General features: G+C 42.1%; 1 protein-coding gene across 2 annotated transcripts in view; it reads left to right on the top strand.

Annotated features, from left to right (window-relative positions):
* LOC110488023 (VPS50 subunit of EARP/GARPII complex) overlaps positions 1–21,105 on the top strand; it is a 245,974-nt gene that overhangs the window by 88,357 nt on the left and 136,512 nt on the right. Inside the window, exons 13-14 of one of the 2 annotated variants that reach the window (XM_036971387.1) lie at positions 15,186–15,318; positions 15,616–15,762. In XM_036971387.1, coding sequence (XP_036827282.1) covers positions 15,186–15,318; positions 15,616–15,665 — 183 coding nt within the window. In that variant the 3' untranslated portion in view covers positions 15,666–15,762. Of the gene's footprint in view, positions 1–15,185; positions 15,319–15,615; positions 15,763–21,105 lie in introns of those variants that run through there. The other variant, XM_036971386.1, reaches the window with a different exon arrangement.

Raw genomic sequence — 21,105 nt, 5'->3', positions numbered from 1 at the left:
AATGTATATAGATTATTTTTTCTCTCTACTATGTTATTGACTTGTTTATTGTTTATTCCATGTGTAACTCTGTTGTCTGTTCACTCTGCTATGCTTTATCTTGGCCAGGTCGCAGTTGCAAATGAGAACTTGTTCTCAACCAGCCCACCTGGTTAAATAAAGGTGAAATAATAAATAAATAAATAAATAAAAAGGCTATGGCAGGCAAATACATAATTGGCTGCAAGAGGAGCTCCTTCGCCCATGAGTATTTTTTATTTTTTCCCTCAGGGTTTAATAAGTTAAAATTTGGAATAAATGCAGTCATTTCTGTGAATAAAGAATCTCTTGGTGAGGAATATTTATCACAGTAAAGGAGAAAGTGCATCTCTGTTTCTACCTGTCGTGCAGTGACCACATACACGCTCCTCTTTGGGTAGCCATGTCTTTTTATGTCTGCCGGTTTCTATTGCCAATCGGTGGTCACTCAGCCTGTACTTGGTAAGAATCTGTTTCTGCTTCGTATCTCTGACAGAGTAGAGATAATCAGCCAATTCATATTCTCTGTTTAGGGTCAGATAGCAATTTAGTCGGCTTTGGGATTTTGTTTTTCCAATGTTGTAAATATGAGTCCTTTTGATTTGTTCATGATTTTGTTTATTGGAATTCTTTCTTTTGAAGCAGTGCTGGTGTCAGCTTGGTTGGTTAGTTCCAACATCAGCTGACTGAGAGGGCTCGTTCCTGGGCTCTTGGGTTTGAAGTGCTTTAAATTGCAGACTTGAATTTGGACCTGAATTTAGATGTAGCCAAAATTTGTATGATCTTTTCTGTATTTTCATCACGTCTGGAAAGCTGCCCAATTCTGCCCTACATGCATTTGTTGGTGTATTTCTCTCGACTTGTAGAATTTTCCGACAGAATTCTGCAGGTAGGGCTTCAATTGGATGTTTGTCCCACATTTTAAAGTCCAGTTTATTGAGTGGCCCCCAAACCTCACTTCCGTAAAGAGCTATTGGTAGTATTACACTGTCAAATATTTTGGTCCACATTTTAATTGGATGTTGATTTTGAATAATTTCATTTTTATTACATACGATGCTCTGCGGGCTTTTTCTTTGAGTCCATTCACTGCCATATTAAAGTTTCCCGATGCAGATATGGTCAGACCAAGGTAGATTTTTTAGTGTGTTCAACTATGGTGTTGTTCAGGGTGAATTTATATTTGTGCTTCTGACATCTCTTTTTGGGGGGTAAATCATGATTTTTGTTTTTTGGAAAAGTTCTCTCTGTCTCTCTCTCGCTCTGTCTCTCTCGCTCTCTTCCTCTCTCTCTTGGTCTGTCTCTCTCGCTGTCTCTGTCTCTCTCGCTCTCTGTCTCTCTCGCTCTCTGTCTCTCTCGCTCTCTGTCTCGCTCGGTCTGTCTCTCTCGCTCGGTCTGTCTCTCTCGCTCGGTCTGTCTGTCTCTCTCGCTCTCTGTCTCGCTCGGTCTGTCTGTCGTTGTCTGTCTCTCTTGCTCTCTGTCTCTCTCGCTCTCTGTCTCTTTCTCTCTTTCTCTGTCTCTCTTTCTCTCTTTCTCTCTCTGACCTGGACTCCATGGCTGAGTCCCAAATTGCACCACATGAACAACTTTTTTTTAGCTCCATGGGCCTTGATCAAAAGTAGGGCACTATAAAGGGAATAGGGTGTCCATTGGGGATGCAAACCCTGTCCCCGACTCACTGTTATGACTCTAATAGATGAAGATTACAGCACTAACACACTCTAAAACAACACCATACTATCAAATGACCATCAGTACCACAGCAACCTTCAGAGCCACAGCAGAGCTGAAAGGTACTCACTCTAGGTTGAATGATTTTTCTTGGACAGATAGTGAGAGGGGATGACAGTGGGGAAAGACAGAGGTTGTATGAAAGGGCAGTAGGCCGGATTCAAACCTATACCTTCATTACCTCTAAACCAGTTAGGCCACATAAGGATAATCTCTTGTTTATTACATCATCAAGTACATCACCATTTTATCTCCCCAGGATTCACTCACTGATAACAATCAGTATCTTGATTGTGTAATATGATCTTTTTGACTGGACACTGAGTTATTTACATGGTCCATTGTTCATGTGAAGTACTGGCTCTTTAGTGAGACCCATAGTGGAGGTGAACCTTTCATGGCCTTTCAGCGTTCATATCAGCTTTCATATGAGGCACCAATGAAGTATAAGAACTATGCTGAGTCTCTCTCTCCCCCCTGCGTTTTGTGTTTTCTTCATTATTTAGTGAAACTGATCCTTTCTGAGAACACACAGAACCCCTCGTCTCCCTCCAGCTGTGATAGATAACGTCTATCTTCTTGTGTAACAGCATCAATAAACAGCTCTGTTTGTTGTGACGTCTGCTTTCATTTGCATCAATGATCCCAGATTTCCAGGCTTGGTCGCTCAAAGTCGAGATTTATTTCTTGCTTCCTCTAGTCACTTCTGGAAGTTTCATATACTTCCTTTCATTTATAGAGTTTCTATAGAACTCTGAGTATATATTTATGTGTGCTAAAACTGAATCAAAGGTAGATTTTCCCTCTGAATTAAAATAAAGACATTCAAATCATTTCTTTGCGGTTAATAGTAATGAATGAATCTCAGATGAAACCGACTGTACTGTGTGTCTCCCAAACCGTCCTTGGCATTAAGTTAATATGATGATGATTTCTTCTGGCATGGTATGTTAGCTCACCCATTCCAGCGCATAACTTCCACATTTCAACCTCGGTTTGCCAAATAGGTCTCGCCACAATAGTGTTAGCCAGGCTTTCAATAGTTAATCTATTTTTTAAATGTGCCAGATACAGTAGGTCTGCACTACACTCATCACCGTGGTCACACCAGATGAGTTGATATTGTGCTCTGATAGGTAGGCTATGAAGTCTGAGGAACATTTCCCTATATGTCACTGGAGGGAACTTTTAATTCCTCATGATAGAGGAAGAGAGATGTGGGACAAAGAGTGGCAATGCTCATTAACACTTACTGTAGTGTGAAGGAGAGCAATGAAAAGACAGTTGCTCACTCTGCATGTAGGCGTCTATGAGAGGCATGGTGGCTGACAGTGATAAAGGGGCTGGGATGACATGCTTGTGTCCCTGCTGGACATGCTTGGTACACTGAACATTACTGCTGTGCCACGCTGCCACATATGGTCACCCACTCTGCGCATAATATAAGGTCTCCCTATAATGTTCAATAGTGTACCCTCCTTGACAGTCTCAGGACTGCTTGGGAAGGACACATTTAGCTAATGGTTTGGGGTGTTTGAGAATGAAGTACCATCCATTTTTGTATCCAGATGAGTTGTTTTGGTAAATGATGCAGCAAGTATTTCTCTTATTTTATGAATTTATTTATTTTATTTCACCTTTTATTTAACCAGGTAGGCTAGTTGAGAACAAGTTCTCATTTACAACTGCGACCTGGCCAAGATAAAGCGTAACAATTCGACACATACAACAACACAGAGTTACACATGGAATAAACAAAACATACCGTCAATAATACAGTAGAACAAAAGAAAACAAAAAGTATATATACAGTGAGTGCAAATGAGGTAAGTTAAGGAAATAAATAGGCCATGGTGGCGAAGTAATTACAATATAGCAATTAAACACTGGAATGGTAGATTGGCAGAAGATGAATGTGCAGGTAGAGATACTGGGGTGCAAAGGAGCAAGATAAATAAATACCAGTATGGGGATGAGGTAGGTAGATAGATGGGCTGTTTACAGATGGGCTATGTACAGGTGCAGTGATCTGTAAGTTGCTCTGACAGCTGGTGCTTAAAGCTAGTAAGGGAGATGTGAGTCTCCAGCTTCAGAGATTTTTGCAATTCGTTCCAGTCATTGGCAGCAGAGAACTGGAAGGAAAGACGACCAAAGGAGGAATTGGCTTTGGGGGTGACCAGTGAGATATACCTGCTGGAGCACGTGCTACGAGTGGGTGCTGCTATGGTGACTAGTGAGCTGAGATAAGGCGGGGCTTTACCTAGCAGAGACTTGTAGATAACCTGTAGCCAGTGGGTTTGGCGACGAGTATGAACCGAGGGCCAACAAACGAGAGCATACAGGTCGCAATGGTGGGTAGTGTATGGGGCTTTGGTGACAAAACGGATGGCACTGTGATAGACTGCATCCAGTTTGTTGAGTGTTGGAGGCTATTTTATAGATGACATCACCAAAGTCGAGGATCGGTAGGATGGTCAGTTTTACGAGGGTATGTTTGGCAGCATGAGTGAAGGATGCTTTGTTGCGATATATGAAGCCGATTCTAGATTTACTTTTGGATTGGAGATGCTTACTGTGAGTCTGGAAGGAGAGTTTACAGTCTAACCAGACACCCAGGTATTAGTAGTTGTCCACATATTCTAAGTCAGACCCGTCCAGAGTAGTGATGCTGGACAGGCGAGCAGGTGCGGGCAGTGATCGATTGAATAGCATGCACTTAGTTTTACTTGCGTTTAAGAGCAACATTGCGTTCTCAACAACCTATCCTGGTATTTATTGCAGTGCATTAGCCTGGTTTGGGGGCTCCCCACCTCAGGGCTTATTCCAGAATATATGGTTTAGTTTTTTAGCATTCTGCCAGACAACCGTGCGTTCACAATTTGATCTGACTGCCACCAGAGAAACCCAGTCAAGTGTAACGTGTTGCTCCAGTCCTAACTTTACTCTGCTGCTCCAAAGGCAAATAGGAGTACACATTTCATCATGCCTATAGGGGAGGTGTTGCAGTATATGTTCAGCACCATATTCCTGCAAAATCTTAGAGAGGGTCTCATGTCAAATATTGTTGCTGTGTTGTGGTTGCAAGTTCACCTGCCTCATCTGAAGGCCTCTTCTTTTGGGGTGCTGCTAACTGTCAGCATAATGGATAATGTGTGCAATGCTTGATCGTGTGTGTGATGTTAAGAGTTTTATTTTACTGGGTGACCTGAACATGGACTGGTTAGCAACTAGCTGTCCTCTCAAGAGGAAGCTTCTTACTGTGACTAATGCCTGTAATATGTCCCAGGTTATCACTAAACCAACTAGTGTTGTCCAATCATGTTGGATCTGTGCCATCCACTGATATTGATCATATCTTCACTAATGCTGCATAGCTTTGCTACAAAGTAATATCAGTTCCCATTGGCTGTAGTGACCATAACATTGTGTCAATAACAAGGAAAACCAAAGTGCCAAAGGTTGGACCTAAAGTTGTTTCTAAGAGATAATACAACATGTTTTCTTAGGACACTTGTACATTTTTTTAATGCTGGTCTAATGTGTATGAGGTGAAACTAGACGCAGCACTGGAAGTATTTGTAAAAGTATTCATGTCAGTTGTTGACAAGCCTGTTAAGAAACTAACTGGGAGAACTGAGGCCTCTGGATTGATGATTCATTGAAAAATTGTATGTTTCAAAGAAATGATGCGAAAGAGGTGGTTAACAAGTCAGGCACAGCTGATTGGTTGACATATTGTCAATGGAGAAATGTTGTGACCTAAACTTAACATAAAAAACTAGAAATGTAATTACCAAACTATGATAAATGACATAAAACACAATGGGAAAAGACTTCCAGTTCATCTCCATCATTTATTGAAGTTGATGGGTGATTTATAACAGTGAGCCATCATATTTCAGTATAAAAGATCCAATATTGAAAGTGAAAGATTGCCAATAATTTGACAACATTGAACATTGAGACATATTTTAGTATAAAAAATGTAATATTGAAAGTGAATGATCGTTGTTTTGAGTTTGGTCAAGTTAGTGTGGGAGTGGTGGAAAAACTATTGTTATCCATCCATAATGATGAGCCAGCTGGTATAGAAAACCTTGTTGGGAAACTACTGAGAATGGTAGCAGACTGTATTACCACCAGGTACAGACAACCTTGTTGGGAAACTACTGAGAATGATAGCAGACTGTATTACCACCAGGTATAGAAAACCTTGTTGGGAAACTACTGAGAATGGTAGCAGACTGTATTACCACCAGGTATAGACAACCTTGTTGGGAAACTACTGAGAATGGTAGCAGACTGTATTACCACCAGGTATAGACAACCTTGTTGGGAAACTACTGAGAATGATAGCAGACTGTATTACCACCAGGTATAGACAACCTTGTTGGGAAACTACTGAGAATGGTAGCAGACTGTATTACCACCAGGTACAGACAACCTTGTTGGGAAACTACTGAGAATGGTAGCAGACTGTATTACCACCAGGTACAGACAACCTTGTTGGGAAACTACTGAGAATGGTAGCAGACTGTATTACCACCAGGTACAGACAACCTTGTTGGGAAACTACTGAGAATGATAGCAGACTGTATTACCACCAGGTATAGACAACCTTGTTGGGAAACTACTGAGAATGGTAGCAGACTGTATTACCACCAGGTATAGACAACCTTGTTGGGAAACTACTGAGAATGGTAGCAGACTGTATTACCACCAGGTATAGACAACCTTGTTGGGAAACTACTGAGAATGGTAGCAGACTGTATTACCACCAGGTACAGACAACCTTGTTGGGAAACTACTGAGAATGATAGCAGACTGTATTACCACCAGGTATAGACAACCTTGTTGGGAAACTACTGAGAATGGTAGCAGACTGTATTACCACCAGGTATAGACAACCTTGTTGGGAAACTACTGAGAATGGTAGCAGACTGTATTACCACCAGGTATAGACAACCTTGTTGGGAAACTACTGAGAATGGTAGCAGACTGTATTACCACCAGGTACAGACAACCTTGTTGGGAAACTACTGAGAATGATAGCAGACTGTATTACCACCAGGTATAGACAACCTTGTTGGGAAACTACTGAGAATGGTAGCAGACTGTATTACCACCAGGTACAAACAACCTTGTTGGGAAACTACTGAGAATGATAGCAGACTGTATTACCAGACCTATTTGCTGTATCTTTAACCAAATCCTAAAGGAGTGTGTTAGGGCTGACCCCATTTCGTCAACTGGTTGATTGTTTGGTCGATAGGCTGTTGGTCGAGCCGTCTCAAATATGTATATTCTTGTCTGATTCACGCGCGTCTCAGTGGGCTCATCCATTTAGGAGGCGGTTGGGACGTCACGGTCCTACAAAAAGTAGCGTGGCTAAAATGCACAAGGCACGTCTCTCTACAGAATATGCGCTCTCTCTTGAAATTTTGTGCACATTCATAGTTTTATATGTGTGAATTGTTTGCCTTTTGATTGTTAGTCTATCAATTCCCCACTACATACAGTAGTAACCTATATTTACCATTAATTCCCATAATTTGTAATCTACAGTGTTTGTTTGGTTACGGTAATTTCTGTTAATGCATTCAATTTATTATTATTGTTATTTAGTGTTCTTATTGTCGTTGTTTGCAGAGCTCACAATTTATGCTACACTTGTAAGAAATACATTTTAGTTTATTTCTTTCCATTTTCGAGTTTTGGGAATTGATACATTTTGTTTGGAGTGCTCCTGTCAATGTTGAGTAAGGACATGCATCTGATTCGGCCTACTCATATAGAAGTTGACCTAGGCTACCTGGCCTTTGTGCAAATGTAGGTCTGTCCATTTGGAGATGTCTGGTAGTATTTCTGCTAGTCTTAACTCACCACCATTAATGAGCTGTGGAGTTTCTCAAAGTGTTTGTTTCTTCACTTCAAACAGCAAGTCAAATAAGTGTGTTTTTAGAATCCGTTAAGAATGACAATAGTTCCTCAATATATTTCCAGCTCTATCCCTTTTGGTAACCACTAGAAAAATGTCATGCTCTGATCCAGTGGAAACATCATAAAATCCCTGATTACTTCCTATCCCTTGCACCTATAGCTGTGTCTGTCCCGAGCTCACTGGCACAGGAAACTCTGAAGGCCCATACTATTTTATACAATGTTGCAAGTTTTCTAGTGCTAGCTTCAGTCCCGACATAGTTTATAGTTGATACAATGTTTCAAGTTCATTGACTACGCATAGCCGACTTGTCTTCGATGTGATTAATAGGATATTTACAGTATTTTTCTCAGTATATTTTCTACCTGTAGGCTGCCATATTTTTATTTGTTGGCTTTAGGTAGGCTATTTTTACACAGTTTGCAATATAAGTTACTTTTAGATTTCTATAATTTTCTTTTAGATTAACCTCATGACACTGATTTGGAGATACGACTATAATCAGTTAAATGAAACTGTTCCATGAAAATCATAACTGACACTCAGATCGGTGTAAATGGTAACAAATTTGCACTCCAAATGAAAAAATGTGCCGACCCTGGAGTATCCTATTACTAGCAACTTGAGGAGCGTAATGACAGAATCTGTGAAGACAGCAGAAGCAGCAGCGGGGTCGGGAACAGTATTTTTCCCTTCTAGTTAGGTTATTTGGATTTCTGGCTCCCTCTTGAGTCATTTGTCTTTTTTTATCAAACAGCATGCTTAAAGCATCAGACAAGCTCAGTACATACAGTTGAAGTCGGAAGTTTACATACACCTTAGCTAAATACATTTAAACTCAGTTTTTCTCAATTCCTGACATTTAATCCTAGTAAAGATTCCCTGTCTTAGGTCAGTTAGGATCACCACTTTATTTTAAGAATGTGAAATGTCAGAATAATAGTAGAGAGTGATCTATTTCAGGTTTTATTTATTTCATCACATTCCCAGTGGGTCAGAAGTTTACATACACTCAATTAGTATTTGGTAGCATTGCCTTTAAATTGTTTAACTTGGGTCAAACGTTTCGGGTAGCCTTCCACAAGCTTCCCACAATAAGTTGGGTGAATGTTGGCCCGTTCCTCCTGACAGAGCTGGTGTAACTGAGTCAGGTTTGTAGGCCCCCTTGCTCACACAGGTTTTTTCAGTTCTGCCCACAAATGTTCTATAGGATTGAGGTCAGGGCTTTGTGATGGCCACTCCAATAACTTGACTTTGTTGTCCTTAAGCCATTTTGCCACAACTTTGGAAGTATGCTTGGGGTCATTGCCCATTTGGGAAGACCCATTTGTGACCAAGCTTTAACTACCTGACTGATGTCTTGAGATGTTGCTTCAATATATCCACAATTTACCATCCTCATGATGCCATCTATTTTGTGAAGTGCACCAGTCCCTCCTGCAGCAAAACACCCCCACAACATGACACTGCCACCCCTGTGCTTCACGGTTGGGATGGTGTTCTTCAGCTTGCAAGCGTCTCTTTTTCCTCCAAACATAAAGATTGTCATTATGGCCAAACAGTTCTATTTTGTTTCATCAGAGGAGAGGACATTTCTCTGAGAAGTACGATCTTTGTCCCCATGTGCAGTTGTAAACCGTAGTCTGGCTTTGTTATGGAGACCTTGGGGCAGTGGCTTCTTCCGTGATGAGCGGCCTTTCAGGTTAAGTCAGTATAGGACTAATTTTACTGTGGATATTGATACTTTTGTACCTGTTTCATCCAGCATCTTCACAAGGTCGTTTGCTGTTGTTCTGGGATTGATTTGCACTTTTCGCACCAAACTACGTTCATCTCTAGGAGACACGTCTCCTTCCTGAGCGGTATGACGACTGCGTGGTCCCATGGTGTTTGTACTTGCGTACTATTGTTTGTACAGATGAACGTGGTACCTTCAGGCGTTTGGAAATTGCTCCCAAGGATGAACCAGAATTGTGGAGGTCTACAATTGTTTTTCTGAGGTCTTGGCTGATTTATTTTGATTTTCCCATGATGTCAAGCAAAGAGGCACAGAGTTTGAAGGTATCAGAGCAGAGCAGCACGCCTTGCCCTTATATGCACATACAGAACTAACATCAACATGCATGCGGGTCTTTCCTTGTTGAGGTTTGACGACCTATTCGTTTTGTAGTTTTTATCAGAAGCAATACTTCAGAGTTCCAGATTGTCTGCATAATCAAATAACATTCAGCTCAGACACTTATACTGTGCATTCAGAAAGTATTCAGACCATTTGACTTTTTCCACATTTTGTTACATTACAGCCTTATTCTAAAATTGAATAAATAGTTTTTCCCCCTCATCAATCTACATACAATACCCCATAATGACAAAGAAAAAACAGGTTTTTAGAAATGTTTGCAAATGTATTAAAAATAAGAAACTGATATCACATTTACATAGGTATTCAGACCCTTTACTCAGTACTTTGTTGAAGCCCCTTTGACAGTGATCGATCACAGCCTCGTCTTCTCGGGTATGATGCTACAAGCTTGGCACACCTGTATTTGGGGAGTTTCTCCCAGTCTTCTCTTCAGATCTTCTTAAGCTCTGTCAGGTTGGATGGGTGCACAGCTATTTTCAGATCTCTCCATAGATGTTCGATCGGGTTCAAGTCCTGGGTCTGGCTGGGCCACTTAAGGACGTTGAGACTTGTCCTGAAGCCACGCACAGTATTGGGACGTGAAATCATCTCAACATTAGTCCACAGTCCAGGTCTGAAAACTTCTGACAAAGTTTGATTTCGGAGTGAACCAACATGGTACCTTGCCCAAGGTGTGGGAAGTTGTAGTGGCTTGCCAGTGTCACCACTGCTTGAGGAGTCTAGCTGCACTTTGATGGAGGAGGACACATGTTGTGCTTTTCTGGCTCGGCAGATCTGCAGATTTCTGACTAGCAGGCAGGGCGCTGCTTTTTTTAATCCCCTGCAGTTTTGGGAAAAGCACTAGGATTACATCTGAAAATGGAAGTGTATTGGCTAAAAACCATGCCTCCCCCCAACCCTACGCAGTTCTCTGTCAGAAGAGTCCCTATGCTGCTGAGCATAGGCATACACTGCATCCATCCTCTTAAAATAGATCCACTATGTAGCATATGGAGTGATCTGGGATGTCTCTCCATACATCAAACCCTCTGAAGTCTGCGATCCAACCTGCCCTATGGAGGTGTTGAGGAGCCACTTTGATCAGAGAGAAAACACCCAGCTGTGACCTTACCCTGAGCAGGGGTAGAGTCTGTGTGTGTCCCTGTCTGTGTGTCCCCCTGAGGGGGGACTTGGAAGGGGTCAGGCAGTGCCCCCTGAAGAAGCCAAGGAGGTAATTTCTTCTTATCAGACCTACTATAGATCACAGAGCCCCAGCGGCCCCCTTCTCCTGACAATTAGTCCCAGTTGCCTGGCAACGTGGTGTGATATTTCCTACCGTAGCAGGAGAGCATCACCATCAAATGGCAGGGCTGGACCATTGATTGTCCGCTTGGATGTGGATCACTAATTTAACACTGTTCACAGGTAGCCACTGGGTTTGGATGGGAAAGGGAGGCAATTTACACTGGAATATTGCATTGTCCTTGCATTTACCCATGATACTCCCCAATAATAGCAACATTCTCATAACATCCCACAGTAAGGGAATGCTTGATGCATCAGTGATTTGTTACGGGGGTATTGGAAAGACGTGGGAGGGGCTGTGATGAAATGGATCTTGCAATCAGCAGTGTGTGTGTGTGTGTGTGTGTGTGTGTGTGTGTGTGTGTGTGTGTGTGTGTGTGTGAGTGAGAAGAAAGGCATGACGGTTTCAGGATCCTGATCCTGTTCCTCCATTAGACTCCTGAGGGGACAGACAGCGATAACACTGACTGGTTGCATCCTATGATGCCATACTGGGCTTGTAAACGGAAACGGTTTGGAGCTAACTTAATTAAACCAGTCCAATTAAAAAAAATGCTTGTTTTCAATGAAAAACGTTTTCCTACAGTTTGCGCAAATTAGTACACCATGGGTTATATGGGGTTGTTTTATACTGTACAGGTGACTTTTAAAGTCAATGTGTGAGACATATTTATGTGACCGTTTTTCCCAAGAAACCAGTGTCTGTGTCAAGCCGAAAATCATTTTCCAATCTGAAGAATTTCAGGTGGTATTTGAGGAGATTCAGGGCAAAATATTTCTAGGTGTGTTTATTGTACACTTCAGGAGGACTACAGTTAAGCACATTCAGACAAGGCTGCTAAACTACGCTAATTATTCCAGTGACTGTTGTTGAATGTTAATGTGAGGTGTTTTACCAACCGAGTATGTCATGGCTGATGAGTATCCTGATGTTAGGGAAGTACTGTAGGAGTGCATCCTAAATGCCACCCTATTATCTATGGCTGTGGAAAAGCTACAATACATATTTTTGTTGTGGCCCCGGACAAGCACACCTGATTCTACTTGTCATCTAATCATCAAGCCCTTGACAAGTTGAATCAGGTGAGTCTGTCCAGGGGTATAACACAAATGTGTGCTGTTGGGAGGACTGGAGTTGGGAACCTCTGCTCTATAGAGTACTTTTGACTCGCTAAGTGCTAGTGTTCTCGCTCCAGACTGAGCTTGATGATTCATTTCTACCACACCCAGCAAACGGTACTAAAACAATAGAAGGTTCTATTATTATTCTGGAATGTTCCTATAATGTCCCCAGTCAGGCTCTCTGTAAATGTTTGACATTTAACCAACCTCTTTCCTGTAAGTCTTTTATGTTGGTTGCCGTGGGCTCTATGGCATGGCAACGTTTCATTTGTGGATATTGCAAAATAAAGAACACCACATGGGGAAGAAAGTTGCTCCTTTATTGTGATGTTTGTGTAATACAAACATAAACAGTCATACACATGAACTGGCCAATGTTAATCAAAACCACTACAACTCTAACTCTAGTTTGGGCAATAGCGATCCTTGTTACCCATTAGCATTGGAGCTATGCAACACTAGTGATGCAATGTCATGCTATTTTAGAGACGGGAGGTCACTGAATGATATCAGTCACTCGACTCACTATTTGTGATCATGAATTTTCTCCTCAAAGGTCTCACCCAGGCGCGCTTGGAGAAAATATTTGGCAGCCGAGGGGGTCTGGCAGCCTGAACCCTGGTGTCGTCTAATTTGCAGGCTAGCGGTTAACTCTGAGAGGGGAAAGATAGACGGCTGTGATGCATAAATTGCTCTGGAACCCTTCGCTCCTGTTAGCTTTTCCACAGCCGGGGTCTGTGTTGCTATGCACCGTTTCCCCCGTAGAAACCCCGGTGTGCGTGGCTCACTGTCGGTAATTTACACCTGCTTGGTAGAGGGAACAGTTCTCTCTCTCACACACACACACACACACACATGGGCACTTACACGCACACACGTGCTATGTTTAAAACAAATGGCATCGGGGCTTCCGGTGAGAACAAGCTCTGCGGTCTCCAGAACCTTTTTAGAATCGCAATGATGAATCGTTAGTCTCTGATGGTGTTGAAAACCACGTCTGTGTCAGGCCGTGAGGTATGTAGCCGCAGAGTCCTGTGCACCACTGGGTTTGACAGGGCATGCCTCTAACGCCAGCCGTAGAGAGTTAAACGATGCTAGAGTCTATGTGGAGGTTGGCCAAATCCTAACTCCACTCATTTGCCCTTTCCATAGAGTGCTGTTTTTAATTTTGACCTGTTTTGAATGAAGTTGAGAAACCCCAAAAATGCTCCAACTGTCATCATGACGTCTGTATAATATATACAGTACCAGTCAACAGTTTGGACACACCTACTCATTCAGGGGTTTTTCTTTATCTTTACTATTTGGACTCAGACCATTGCTCGTGTTTCTTGGCCCAAGCAAGTCTCTTCTTATTATTGGTGTCCTTTAGTAGTGGTTTCTTTGCAGCAGTTCGACCATGAAGGCCTGATTCACACAGTCTCTGAACAGTTGATGTTGAGGTGTGTCTGTTGCTTGAACTCTGTGAAGCATTTATTTGGGCTGCAATTTCTGAGGCTGGTAACTCTCTAATGAACTTTTCCTCTGCAGCAGAGGTAACTCTGGGTCTTCCTTTCCTGTGGCGGTCCTCATGAGAGCCAGTTTCATCATAGTGCTTGATGGTTTTTGCGACTGCACTTGAAGAAACTTTTAAAGTTCTTGACATTTTCTGGATTGACTGATCTTCATGTCTTAAAGTAATGATGGACTGTCATTTCTCTTTGCTTATTTGAACTGTTCTTGCAATAATATGGACTTGGTCTTTTACCAAATAGGGTTATCTTCTGTATACCACCCCTACCTTGTCACAACACAACTGATTGGCGGGGTGGCAGGCAGCCTAGTGGTTAGAGTGTTGGGCCAGTAATCAAAAGGTTGCTAGATCGAATCCCTGAGCTGACAAGGTAAAAATCTGTCGTTCTGCCCCTGAACAAGGTAGTTTACCACTGTTCCTAGGCCGTCATTGTAAATAAGAATTTATTCTTAACTGACTTGCCTAGTTGAAAAATATATATATTTTTGGGGGCTCAAACGCATGAAGAAGGAAAGAAATTCCTCAAATGTACTTTTAACAAGGCACACCTGTTAACATTCCAGGTGACTACCTCATGAAGCTGGTTGACAGAATGCCAAGAGTGTGCAAAGCTGTCATCAAGGCAAAGGGTGGCTACTTTGAAGAATCTCAAATATAAAATAGATTTAGTTTATCACTTTTTTGGTTACTAGATTGTTCCTTATGTGTTATTTCATAGTTTTGATGTCTTCACTATTGTTCTACAATAAAGAAAAACCCTTGAATGAGTAGGTGTGTCCAAACTTTTGACTGGTACTGTATATAATCAACAATATTTTGATATGCGTCATTAGAACTGCAGTCTCTTCATCCCTCCATCATTTACATAGGCCAATGTGTAAAGTATTACTACATTGCGTTGTGCCTGAAAATGTCCCACAAGAGGCGGGTAGTGTTTTGAAGGGCCTAATAAAGGTCTGTGTGCAATAGACATACATTTATGGAAATGTCCTTTTTGTTTACGTTCAGTCAGTCAGCCACAGGGAATTCATTGGTGTTAGACATTGTGGTCGTTGGAATGGTTTCAGGCTCATTACTGAACTGTCGGTGTCTGTGGGTCAGTCACGCACACACACTGTTCTGTCTCTCTGGCTGCAAGACCGTTTGAAGATCAGCGTCTGTCTTGCTTGCATCAGCCGTACCCCTGTCTGTCCCTCTGTGCATCTGTCTGTCCCCGTCAGTGCCACTCTCTCTCGCTGTCTGTCCCTCTGTCTGTCCCTCTGTCTGTCTGTCTGTTTGTCCCCCTGGCAAGCTGTCTGTGTGTCTGCCCGCCAGTCTGTCTCTCTATCTTGCTGTCTCGCTCTCTGTCTCTCTATCTTGCTGTCTCGCTCTGTCTCACTATCTTGCTGTCTCGCTCTCTTTTTTAACATTTCTGTCTCCCGTCTGGTCCACAGCACATCACTCAAGACAGCTACGTCCCCTGCCTGAGCGACCTGTGCAAGGCATTGTGGGAGGTGATGCTCAGCTACCACCGGACCATGCAGTGGCATGAGGAGCAAGACAAGGAGGAGCCCCCACCCACCACAGGTATGCCTGTCACACCAATATCTGTCCCCTCAATATGTCCTGCCTCAGTGGTGGAAAAAGTTCCCACTTGTCATACTTGAGTAAAGATGCCTTGATAGCAAATGACTCAAGTGAAAGTCACCTAGTAAAATCCTACTTGAGTAAAAGTCTGAAAGTATTTGGTCTTAAATATACTTAAGAATCAAAAGTAAATGAAATTGCTCAAATATACTTAAGAATCAAAGTAAAAGTATAAATCATTTCAAATTCCTTATTTTAAGCAAACCAGATGGCACCATTTTCTTTCTTTCTTTATAGATAGCAAGGGGCACTCCAACACATCATTTAGAAACGAAGCATGTGTTTAGTGAGTCCAACAGATCAGAGGCAGTAGGGATGACCAGGGATGTTCTCTTTAGAAGTGTGTGAATTAGACCATTTTACTGTCCTGCTAAGCATTCAAAATGTAACGAGTACTTTTGGGTGTCAGGGAAAATGTATGGAATGAAAAGTACATTATTTTCATTAGGAATGTATAAATAATAAAGTATAGATACCTCCAAAAATGACTTAAGTAGTACTTTCAAGTATTTTTACTTAAGTACTTTACACCACTGCTCTTCCCTTTAATTCAGCACCCCAAAGCACTGTCCCCTCCCCTTTAATAAAGGCAAGTGACCACTCTAAAGCCCTTATTCATCATCGGTCCTCCAAGGTAACCTCTTATTTCTAAAGCCCTGATTCCTATACCCTACACCTAAAGAAGAAGTGGAGGAGGCTGCTACAGGTACTGTAAGCATGCCACACCAATACTCTCTCCCCTTCAATGCAGCATAGCCCTGTCCCCTCCCCTTTCATTCAGGCAAGCGACCATTAAAACCCTTATTTACCAACCTGCTCTAACTTTTATAGCCCTGATTCCCTTATGCGTAATACACCTAAAGCCCCTTGAACATCCCGTATGGTAATAAACCCTTCTTCAGCTGCCCTCAAGTCAGTTCACCTTGTATTTCTCCAGGCGTTTACTCCCCCTCGTCCTCTAGAAGTTCTTAGAAACCAGCCGTTGAGCTGCAGTAGTGTTCCCTCCATGCTCCTGGCTCTTTTAATCAGCTGCCCCTAAATCAATTTAAGCTGATTCAGCAAAAACAAAGGGGGGGGGGGGGGTTGACTTTCATTGAGGCCCCACAGACTTAAACCCAGAGATTGATGGATTTCGAAGTATTGCATTTGCACTTAATAGAGGTGAGCTACTGCCCCGTTGTCTACCCTGCCCATATAACAGAAGTGGTTGTGAATGCGCAGCCCCACATTTGCACAGCCCACATTGGCTTGATAGTATGGGTAATTGAGGTAGATCGCCACTGTGTTGATAGTCAAGTGGAATTTATTTTCTAGTGTTACTTCAGTGGCTCTCCCTCTCTCAGGCTGTCCATGTGGAATGTCATTGAGCCGACCAGGCCTGAAAGCACGTCGCTGGCCAAGTCACTGAGTCTTCTCCAAAGACTTCCTGTCCAAACATTAGAATCTAATGATTCATTCTAATGATTAGTTGAGTCATTTAAAATAATCCACACGGTAAGCAATGGAGACAAACTGATATTTAACACTGAGTATTCATTTCCATTCCATGATCATGTTCATTTCCATATAAGCACCATTTTGATTGACGTTTATTGATTGTCCTTCAATAGGAAATGACTGATTCCTTTTTCCTAATTACATGTAGACACCCTCATGTCCCTCAGTGCCCCACCCCTCTGTCAGGACTTATTTCTTGTATTTAGGATGTTTCAGTACAGCCAAGAGGGATGACCAATTGCTTACGTGATAATCAGATTGTATCAAATGTAGTGTTGATCTCCTTTCCTGGGAACCTCTTATTTCCCCCGTCACAATTTAAACAAGGTTACCAAGTGCAACAAGCTACTGGTTGATCTGCTGGAGCAACAGTACTATTCTATACAGGGCCCAAAGTACTGTCACCACTGTTTGGTGGCTGGTAGGATGTTGTGGATGAATGTGCATGGGTAGCCGCGTAATGGGTAGCCGCGTAATGGGTAGCCTCGTAATGGAGCCTGTTTGACAATCAGACTGGTTCAAACATCATGACTGGTTGTGTTTTTGCCGCAATAAAAGTTAAAACATTTTTGCAGTTCAATGACAATTCTTTATGACCATGCTCACAGAGATGGTATTGAATTAATAGGGATTCTATATGTAAAAACAAATTCAATCTACTTTCAGCCCTGACTCTATATACAGTTGAAGTCGGAAGTTTGTATACACTTAGGTTGGAGTCATTAAAACTCATTTTTCAACCACTCCACAAATTTCTTGTTAACAAACTATAGTTTTGGCAAGTCGGTTAGGACATCTACTTTGTGCATGACGCAAGTAATTTTCCCAACAATTGTTTACAGACAGATTAATTCACTGTGTCACAATTCCAGTGGGTTTACATACACAAAGTTGACTGTATCTTAAAATAGCTTGGAATATTACAGAAAATGTCATGGTTTTAGAAGCTTCTGTTAGGCTAATTGACATCATTTGAGTCAATTGCAGGTGTACCTGTGGATGTATTTCAAGGCCTACCTTCAAACTCAGTGCCTCTTTGCTTGACATCATGGGAAAATCTAAAGAAATCAGCCAAGACTTCAGAAAAAATTGTAGAGGTCCACAAGTCTGGTTCAACCTTGGGAGCAATTTCCAAATGCCTGAAGGTACCACGGTCTTCTGTACAAACAAAAGTATGCAAGTATAAACACCATGGGACCACGCAGCCGCCATACCACTCAGGAAGGAGATGTGTTCTGTCTCCTAGAGATTAACATACTTTGGTGTGAAAAGTGCAAATTAATCCCAGAACAACAGCAAAGGACCTTGTCACCATGTTGGAGGAAACGGGTACAAAATTGTCTATATCCACAGTAAAACGAGTCCTATATCGACATAACCTGAAAGACCGCTCAGCAAGGAAGAAGCCACTGCTCCAAACCGCCCCAAAAAAGCTACGGTTTGCAACTGCTGCAGGAGGGAATGGTGCACTTCACAAAATAGATGGCATCACGAGGATGGTAAATTATGTGGATATATTGAAGCAACATCTCAAGACATCAGTCAGGAAGTTAAAGCTTGGTCGCAAATGGGTCTTCCAAATGGACAATGACCCCAAGCATACTTCCAAAGTTGTGGCAAAATGGCTTAAGGACAACAAAGTCAAGGTATTGGAGTGGCCATCACAAAGCCCTGACCTCAATCCTATATAAAATGTGTTGGCGGAACTGAAAAAGCGTGTGCGAGCAAGGAGGCCTACAAACCTGACTTAGTTACACCAGCTCTGTTAGGAGGAATGGGCCAAAATTCACCCAAATTATTGTGGGAAGCTTGTGGAAGGCTACCCGAGACGTTTGACCCAAGTTAAACAATTTAAAGGCAATGCTACTAAATACTAATTGAGTGTATGTAAACTTCTGACCCACTGGGAATGTGATGAAAGAAATAAAAGCTGAAATAAATCATTCTCTACTATTATTCTGACATTTCACATTCTTAAAAGAAAGTGGTAATGCTATCTGACCTAAGACAGGGAATTTTTACTATGATTAAATGTCAGGAATTGTGAAAAACTGAGTTTAAATGTATTTGACTAAGGTGTATGTAAACTTCCGACTTCAACTGTAACTATAAGCCAAAGAGAGCATGTAGCTAGATCATTTGAAACCACAGAGGCAGTCCAAGACGGGTTTATGTTGGGATTAACAAGACAACTCCAGCTTGTGTCATCACTAATGTCACATTCCTTAGGTATCCAAGCTTAGTAAACACAACTGGTGGCTCTGTTTCCATAGCGATAAAGTTTCAGGTTTCACGTAGAGTAGAGTTAATCTCTTCCAGGGGAGTGTTGGTTTCAAGGTAGCTCACTGGAGTCGTTTTCATTTGGTGAATTGTATTTGTTCAACTTTTCAAAGACTAAACAGTAGCTTTGGATCAAATCCAGAATTTGTTCTTTCTCAGTGGGAAGGGGGTTCAATTTCCCCCTTCAGTACATTAGCTTGATTAACGAAATGGACGATGACGAGTAGGACCACAGTGATGCCCTTATCCCCTAAATCGTTGACGACAGTCACAAATGACACGCTATTCCCTGTATAGTGCACTATGTGGTCAAAAGTAGTGCAATATATTGGGAATATGGTACCATTAGAGACGTACCCTTCCAGCTTCCAAACCAAAGATTAGCATATCCCGCTGTCCCGCTGTTCTGTGAGGTGAAAGGACATATTCCATTTAGTTGTAAGGGGGGCAGGGCCATCACATCGAGAGTGGGTGTGATTGGCTTTCATCTACTGTACTGCCCTCTAAGTGAAGGTGACCTCACTCTGCACCAGCTTTACCTTTTTATATGATGTAAAGGGTGTGCGTGTTTAGTGTGCATGTTTAGTCTGTGTGCTTGGTGAGTGTGAGCGAGAGAGAGCGCGTGTGTGTGTTCGGTGTGCTTATAGGTGGGTTTGCATCTCTGTTTGTGTGTGCGTATACCAAAGCCTTAAAAGGAGAGATTTACATGCTGATCTTCACTTGTCAGACTGGCGTTGTGTCCTGGGACCCTACACGTTCTACACGGTGCCCCGCATGACCGCCAGACTCCTCTCTGTCGTTGGAAAAATAACGAAACGGTCCATGGCTGGCTGCTGCAACACTGCAGATGCATCCCAAATGGCACCCTATCCCCTATATAGTGTGCACTACCAGGACCCTGGTCAAAGCAAAGTACTGCACTATATAGGGAATAGGGTGCTATTTGGGATGCAGGGTGAAACACCTACTGAGGGCCACCACAGCTGACGTAGTGAACCTGTCACCATGATGTATCAGTAATTAATGTCACCACTCAATAAAGGGAAGTTGTTTCTGGAATGAATACGGGCGAAGGGTTCCCTCCCACCTTTCCAAATTGAATTATCAGCCATACATGTAGCTCACCCACTGTGATGTTCAATCAGCTGGGACAGGTCCTCGGTGGTGAGAGGATAAATGGCCGTGGTCGGTGGATCGGTTACAAGCTCACAGCATGGACTGGAGCCCCTCGTATTGACTGTTAGCTTTGGAACTGCCACATTAAACATACAACCAATCCAGGACGGAGGGGGGAAGATGTTGGCCTTGATATTTGCCTTCCCACGTGTACAGCTTCGCCTCAAGATGAATGAAGTTGTAACGTTCGTTTGATGTTTGTGAACAAGTTGAGTTTTTTTCACAATCGTTTTGATTGACTTATGATCTCATAGGAGCATGGCATTTCTCTTAACATCTCCTGTTATTCAGTGTAATGTCTTGGGTGTGCTAAATTGATATACTACAGTCTAACTTGGACTACTGTCTTTCTTGATTCAGTCCAAGAGAAATGGACACTCCATAGTTAGCTTAACATGACATCATTCATATGTAGCCACACCAGTTCCTTCTGATCATTTAGGCATTTTCATCTACAGTTGAAGTCGGAAGTTTACATACACCTTAGCCAAATACAGTTTTTCACAATTCCCAACATTTAATCCTAGTAAAAATTCCCTGTCTTAGGTCAGTTAGGATCACCACTTTATTTTAAGAATGTGAAATGTCAGAATAATAGTAGAGAGAATGATTTATTTCAGCATTTTTTTTCTTTCACACACATTGTCCTTAAGCCATTTTGCCACAACTTTGGAAGTTTGCTTGGGGTTATTGTCCATTTGGAAGACCCATTTGCGACCAAGCTTTAACTTCCTGACTGATGTCTTGAGATGTTGCTTCAATATATCCACATAA

The sequence above is a fragment of the Oncorhynchus mykiss genome, chromosome 32 (assembly GCF_013265735.2).
Source record: "Oncorhynchus mykiss isolate Arlee chromosome 32, USDA_OmykA_1.1, whole genome shotgun sequence".
In the NCBI taxonomy this organism is placed as follows: Eukaryota; Metazoa; Chordata; class Actinopteri; order Salmoniformes; family Salmonidae; genus Oncorhynchus; species Oncorhynchus mykiss.
Note: the sequence above shows the minus strand (reverse complement) of the source record. Positions and strands in the feature narration are given on the sequence as shown.